Source organism: Triticum urartu, chromosome 7A (genome assembly GCF_056163025.1).
Source record: "Triticum urartu cultivar PI428250 chromosome 7A, HENAU_Tu73, whole genome shotgun sequence".
NCBI lineage: Eukaryota > Viridiplantae > Streptophyta > Magnoliopsida > Poales > Poaceae > Triticum > Triticum urartu.
Window position 1 is genome coordinate 646,261,000 of NC_141879.1, and position 7,022 is coordinate 646,268,021.

Here is a 7,022-nt window from a genome sequence, read left to right on the forward strand (position 1 = left end):
GGAGCCACCGGCTAGTAGAAGAGTACGTGTCTAGCGTACTCTAGAATTTTCATTGGTACGTGTCTAGCGCGATTTATGCAACGACAAAGTATTAACTGGATACTTCAGACACTTTTAACGTTTGAACTGGGCAGATTCTGATACAAAATACATTCTACTCTAGGTAGATTTCATACTGCACACAACACCACCATAGTCTCTCCCCGCAGGTTACAACATCACCGTAATTAAGGGTTTTCTCACAGACGTGGTCTCACTAAGGTTCTTCATTATTCGTCTATTAATTGCAAAAGCTAGGGCTGAAGGCTTTTGCTGTCACCTCTAATTACCTTCATTTTCTAACTTTCACAACGACCAAGATCTGCTTCTTCTTGTGCCAAAAATGCTGAGTTGGGGCTTTTTACAACATTCACGAACGTTATTAAAGTAAACATTCAACAGAGAATATCATATTTTTATAAATGTTTCAGCACCTATACATACCAAGGTTCATTCATATCCCTCAAAATAAGGATTTAGGGTTTCCCAGCAAGGACATTTAGTGTCCCCCCCCCCCCTCCCGCGGTGTTCTCCCAAACATCTTAAAACAAGACTCATTATTTCCCAAATTCCAATTCGCGTCGTCGCCCCCTCCACCCACCACGCCCGGCCGTACCCATCCTCGTCGGTGCGGCCGTCCTCCATCCGCAGTCGCGCCCGTCCGCGTCACGCGATAGCGCACGTCCCAGCCACTGCCTCGTCCCGCCACATTGGCCTCCTCCTCCAACAACGAAGGCTTCACCCCGCCTCCGCTACCTAACTCCTCCGGCGCCACTATCGCTCCCTCTGCCTCTGCATGCTTTAGCGACTTCAGTCTCCAGCTAATTAGGCACTTGCATCTCGAACATTAATATGAATTTTTTTACACATCAAAACCTAGGGTTGGCATTCGGTTCTGGTATATGGCTAATTCAATTTTTATATAATGGGGCGCTAGCCATGTAACATTTTGGTATTATCGTTAATTCAGTTTTGTTAGTCACTCCATTCTAAATGTACACAGTACGAAAGAACATTTTCTAAAGAAAATCTAGCTAATGAGACTAACTTGATACCCCCACAAAAGAAAGAGACTAACTCGATACCATGGATGTTGACATATTGTTTTTTATCAACTTTACCAAATTCAAATCAAAGTTTTGGTTAGAACAAGTTAATTAATTTAGAACGGAGAAAGTACATGGTAATTAGACGAATCAATTATATTGAAAGCTGACCTGAAGCCGGTACACAGCCCTACATAACATGGAGCGACTGAGAGAGTGTGTCGGATAGGGTTCCCAACCAGTGGCGGAGCTATGTAGGCTCCTGGGGGGCTGTGGCCCCCCAACATTGAACCAACTTGTGAAGAGAAAAATATTGCGAGGGATAGATGATAACTTTTTAAGCTTTGTATTTTACGTTTCGCCCCCCAGCAAATGTTGTCTAGCTCCGCCACTGTTCTCAACGCCTCAAGTATATAGACCGTCGGATAGGGAGTCATGGATCTGGGCCTCACAATCGAGTCCGCAACAGCTCACGGTCCAACATCTCGGATAGTGGCACTTTCATTAGCGACTCGTAATTAATTAACCGTCGTTTCTCCCGCATGGCAAGTGGTAGAGGAGGAGCGTATACCACTTCCTCTTCTAAATTGCAACAGCACGCGAAAGTGAATACCATGTTATGCATTTTATATGGGCCTTAGAGATTAATAAAAAATATTGTTTGTAAGGGCCCAAAGTCCGTCTATAATAATTCAACTGGAAATCTTGGTCTAACGACTAGCAGCAGTTTCCCCTAAAAAAACTATCAGCAGTTAAATTGGAAATTTTCCCCTTGGTCCATTCGATCGAACCACAGCCAGTCTTAGGAAAACAACGATGGACTAGACAAGAGCTAAACAAACACTGTGCACGGTTTGCCACCTTTTCATCTGTGTGGTTCTCCATCCTCAGCCCATGGCTCGAGCCCGTCACCATGGGTGGCACTCTGCCGTGGCGTACGTGCCCCGCCGTGCGTGTCGTGCCATCGAGAAGCCGGCGACGTGTGCTCGTGCCGCCCCCTCGTCGGTGAACGCATAAAGCTCACCACTGACGCCCTTCTCTCTGCATCTCGCCGCCGACGCCTCTCCCTCCCACTCCGTCCCCCGTCGAAGATAATGGTCGAGCGCTTCTCAGACGACGGCGCAGCAGCGAACGACTTTGGTCGTCGCCATCTGCGCGATGATGAGGCACGCCTCCTCTACGAGGCCGACTACCCGGCGCCCACGAACATGCGGGTGCCGGGTACTTGGAGGCTCAGCGCCGGCAGGGTCCCGGTGCCACCCGCACCCACCGGAGCGGCCCAGCGCGCCGAAATCGCACGCATCCGGTCTTCGCTGCCGGATCCGCAACGGAACCAGCCGAGGTTCGCCCCCGACAATTATCCAATGTGGATGTCGTACTTCGAGCGGCGGCGCGAGGAGCAGGCCGCCGCCACCAACGGCGTCGAGCCCCGCGGCCGCCTCAACTCCGAGGGATGGTGCCTATGGTGGGGCATCCCAGGCCACACCCTCGATGCCGTCCTCGAGCACATCGAGGCCAGCAACACGCCACGCCTGGAATACCCTGCGCCCTCCTCCTTCTCTCGCCGCCGCGGCAGCTCCTGAACGTCGTGGCAAATGGAGACAACAACGTCATCGTTGTCGAGCTCCGGCTCTCTGTCCTCCGGCTCGCCGGCGCTTCGCCCCATCAAGCCGGAGCCGCAGGAGACGCCACTTGGGCGCCACACCCGCGGTGGCGCCCTCGTCATCAACGAGGGCGCCCGCCCCTCTCCTCGTTCCTACTGTCTCGTCCGGCCGAAGACCGAGCCGGGTTTGCTCTCCGTGAAGGAGCACCAGGACATAGACGCCGACGAGACCGCCCTCAAATGGGCGAAGGAGGACTACGTCTGTGAGCAGATGGAGCGCCAGCGTCGGGCCTTCGACGAAATCGTTGCTCGGTGTCGCGGACGTGAGGAGGGCAGCGTGGTCGTCCTCGACAGCGACAACGAGGATGTGCCCAGACAACCCCCCGAGCATCGGTGATGCCGGTTAGGGATGCAGCAGGGACGGCGGCGGCACCCAGCACGACGACGACGACTACACCCGATTCTACAGACTCCTCGGCAGGTAGAAGGCTGGGCGGCGGCGGTGGCTAGGCATAGTCGTTTTTTGTGTTTTCATTTGCGCTTTTTAAATTTTTTGTAAAATATCAATGAAATCGTCTCATTTGAACGTGTTTCGGCCGATTTCATGTTTCAAAAAACGACATCTAAAAACGATCTCAGGGTGGTGGCTGGGAACCCGACTGGCCCCACGCCAAGAACGGCTGGAAATGCTCTGAATCCAGACGCGGATCGCGTGGACCGCACCAACATCACGTCACCAGGAGGGCGGTGTCATATCGACCGATCCGCGCCCGGAGCACCCAACCCATTTCGGCGCTCTCGCTTTGCCGGACGAACGGCTCCACCCTGGTGCGTGCGCTGCGGTGAGTGGGTGAGGCAGTAGTAGTATCTCAGGAGGTCTGCACGTGGACTTGCACTTGCGTCCGGGAGATCGACCTGCGCCGGGCGGGTGAAGTGAACCCACCCAACCCAGCCATGGAAAAGCCATCGGCGGCTCCATCTTGGCCCTGTCGTCCCATGCACGTCCAGGGTGACGTGACGATCCTTTCTGGACACTCACTCAGCGAGTGTCGGCTACACCTCATTACTAGCCTTTGTCCGCTTCCATATAAGTGGAACTGTAGCGCTGTGCTAACAACCTGCAGCTTAGCTGTCTTCCCGTGAATGTGCTGATGTACTCCGCACAAGTACAGGTGATATAGAAGGAGCGTGGACTCACAGCTCCTCCGCCTTTCGCCCCCGTCTGCATCCGGCTCCCTCGCCTGAACGGCAGCCAAGGGAGCACCGGGAGAGATCGAGACGATGGGCAGCGTCGGCGGCGGCTCGCTGGAGCAGGGCCAGCCCGTGTGCGTGACGGGCGCCACCGGCTACGTCGGCTCCTGGCTCGTCCGCACCCTGCTGCGGCGGGGACGCCGCGTCCACGCCACGGCGAGGGACCCAGGTATAGGACATGTAGCTCCCACCTATCAATTCTTTCAAGGTCGATCTTCGATGTGCCCATGGCTGAGGTGGTGTGTGCTGCTCCGTGTGTCCGTCAGCCAAGGCGCGGCGCATGCTGTCGGCGGTGGAGGGGAATGAGCGGCTCAGGGTGTTCCGGGCGGACATGGCCGAGGAAGGGAGCTTCGACGACGCCCTCGCCGGCTGCGCCGCGCTCTTCCACGTCGCGGCCTCCATGGACCTCCACCTTTCGCCCGACCAGCACGACGCCGGTAAGCCACCCCGCAGTGTTGACTTCTTACTCCGTCCTTGATACCTGATGTGCTGATTACCACACTCTTATACAGTCGTCTCTACTAAATCTCGATCTGTACACCATTTGACCAAGTTTAGTTAGTGCGTGTTCGTCCGAAAAACAAGCAGCATTAGCATGTGCACTACTTTTACATGTTAGTCGGATCTAGCTAGTGTTGACCAGACACTGCACCGTGCTGGATCGAGCTCACTATCGCTATGGTGACCACGTGTACTTGCAACTTGCAGAGGAGCGCGTGAGGTCGCAGGTGCTGGAGCCGGCGACGAGGGGCACCATCAACGTGCTGCGCTCCTGCGTCCGCGCCGGGACCGTCCGGCGGGTCGTCTTCACCTCCTCCGTCAGCACGCTGGCGGCGGCCGGCGCGGAGGGGTCAGTCGTCGACGAGTCGTGCCTCCGGGACCTCGGCGACGTCTGGGCCACCAAGCCCATCGGCTGGGTCTACATCCTGTCGAAGCGGCTGGCGGAGGAGGCCGCGTTCGGGTTCGCGCGGGAGAACGGCCTCCGCCTCGTGTCCGTCGTCCTGCCGACGGTCGCCGGCCCGTTCCTGACGCCGGCCGTGCCCACCAGCGTCCAGCTCCTGCTGTCCCCCATAACACGTACGTAGCCGAACCCATCTACTAGACTACTACTCCAGTTCAGAAGCCGGGCATTCCTTTCCCTGGGTGGCACTGACACGAGGGTTCTTGCTCTGCGCCGGCTGCAGGTGACCCGAAGCTGTGCGCGCTACTGGCGTCGGTGCACGCGCGGTTCGGGTGCGTGCCGCTGGCGCACGTCCAGGACGCGTGCGACGCGCACCTCTTCCTGGCGGACGCGCCGGCCGCCGAGGGGCGGTACCTGTGCGCCGGCGGCAGCCACACGGCGGCACACATCGCCCGGCTCCTCGCCTCGCGCTACCCTCCGTTCAACCCCGAAAAGAGGCACGCGCGCGGTTGACCTCGGAGCTCCATTTTTCAGGTGTTTGAGTGGTCTGGTCTCAGGTGAAGCTGTTTTGATGCAGGTTGGGTGATGATCTCGACGGTGCGAGCCCGGCGTCCGTGGTGTCGTCCAAGCGGCTGCTGGATCTGGGGTTCAGGTTCGGGCACGACGCCGGGGACATCCTCAGGGATGCAGTTGCGCAGTGCGTCGACCACGGCTTCGTGGAGCCGCCTGGTGGATGTGACGTACAGTACTAGTGTTCGTTCATGAAACCGTACCGTGGTACACTCCCGCCTGAATGTATTTCAAACTTGAAGAGCTTTTACACACCGGCGTCTTCATTTAACTCATTTGATTTTAGCTGGTTAGAGCAGGCGGTCAAAGCAACGACGGCGGTCTTGATCGTAGCACCAGTGTCGATGTTAAGGGAGGGAAAGGCTTGCTAGATGGCAATTTAATATTCGGGTTTGTACAATAGTAAGTTTTAAATATGTATTACTTTATTAATAACTGGTTCACTTTTCAATCTCACAGAGTGTGTTGAGTCTTGTGCTATAGCCGGTTCTTATTCTACAGCCCGTTTTCTTTCTCTCTCTCCTCCAACTAAACAACGATATATTATTTTAGTTCTTTTAGTCTGCTTATGTAATCCTATTGCATCGATCAACCAAACTTAACGGATTTGGCCTCCTAAACGTCGGCGGCGCCCCCGTCTGGCCGTGAACAGTGACGGTCACCCTTCAAATGTCCTCTTCTACAATCGGATGCCTTATTGGCAAATCATTAAATCCGTACAATTACGTGCAATGTAAACCTAGTCTAAATCTTTGATAGCGCTTGTTCGCCTCCAAGTCCTTGTTCCTGTCCGTGTCCACGCCCAGTAGCCGTCCGACCAACAAAGCGAAGGTCCAATCGCCGGCGAGGTAGAGTAGGAATGGGACACAAGGCATTATCATCTCCCATGTCTTACTCTTCCTCGTCGGAGCCCGTGGCCTCGATGTCACCATTGGAGGTGAGGTCCACCATAAACCACTCATGGTCGGAGCCTGACACCTCCACCACTTGGTTGCGGCGTTAGCGGGTGCTGGTCACCCATAGCGGCTCCGTGGCAACGTGCGACTCCACCTCCGCTATTGGAAAACGTAGTAGAAAAAAATTTGTCCTACGATCATGATCCTAGGAACACTATAAAGATGCATACAAGATTAGGTCAGATCATTACAACTTTGAGTTATAGCTGAAGAAGAGTTAGTGTGGATCGTTCTTGAAGTCCCTCGAACCGTTCACAATGATCGCTCGAACAAAAGACTCAAAGCACGACCTCTCTATAGATTATGAGCGTATAGGCTTCACGATTCACCAACGCTTCATCGTCCAGAGTTAATCGTCACCAGGAAATTAGGGGAGAAGAAGAGAACCGCACTGGGGTTAATCGTCACCAGGGAATTAGGGGAGAAGAAGAGAACCGCACCGGGCTTCTGTAGGAACAAGAAAACTAGAACTATATCAAGTCTAGAACAAGAGAGGGACAGAGGGGGCACCCGAGACAACGGAAGAAAACTTGTATCTCTAGGGGGTGCCCCTCCTCATGTATATATAGGTGTAAGGGGAGGAGGCAGCTGACCTGGGGAGGGGGTCCTCCCCTTGCTGTGCCCCAAAGGGAGAGGGACCCCCTCTCCCAATCCAA

At 54.9% G+C, this 7,022-nt stretch overlaps 1 protein-coding gene and 1 pseudogene across 3 annotated transcripts; both read left to right on the forward strand.

Annotated features, from left to right (window-relative positions):
• Positions 1-2,179: 2,179 nt before the first annotated feature.
• LOC147961020 (uncharacterized) lies at positions 2,180-3,085 on the forward strand (annotated as a pseudogene).
• A 707-nt stretch (positions 3,086-3,792) lies between these two features.
• Positions 3,793-5,866, forward strand: LOC125522830 (NAD(P)-binding Rossmann-fold superfamily protein). Of its 3 annotated transcripts, none has more exons than XM_048687867.2 (6): positions 3,793-4,108; positions 4,206-4,376; positions 4,648-5,016; positions 5,124-5,337; positions 5,418-5,617; positions 5,697-5,866. In XM_048687867.2, exons 1-5 carry the CDS (start codon positions 3,970-3,972, stop codon positions 5,590-5,592), a joined length of 1,068 nt encoding a protein of 355 aa, XP_048543824.1. In that variant the 5' UTR covers positions 3,793-3,969; the 3' UTR covers positions 5,593-5,617; positions 5,697-5,866. The 3 variants fall into 3 exon arrangements, with proteins under 3 accessions (XP_048543824.1, XP_048543825.1, XP_048543823.1); XM_048687868.2 differs by having other exon boundaries at positions 5,710-5,866; XM_048687866.2 differs by having other exon boundaries at positions 5,418-5,866.
• Positions 5,867-7,022: the final 1,156 nt, after the last annotated feature.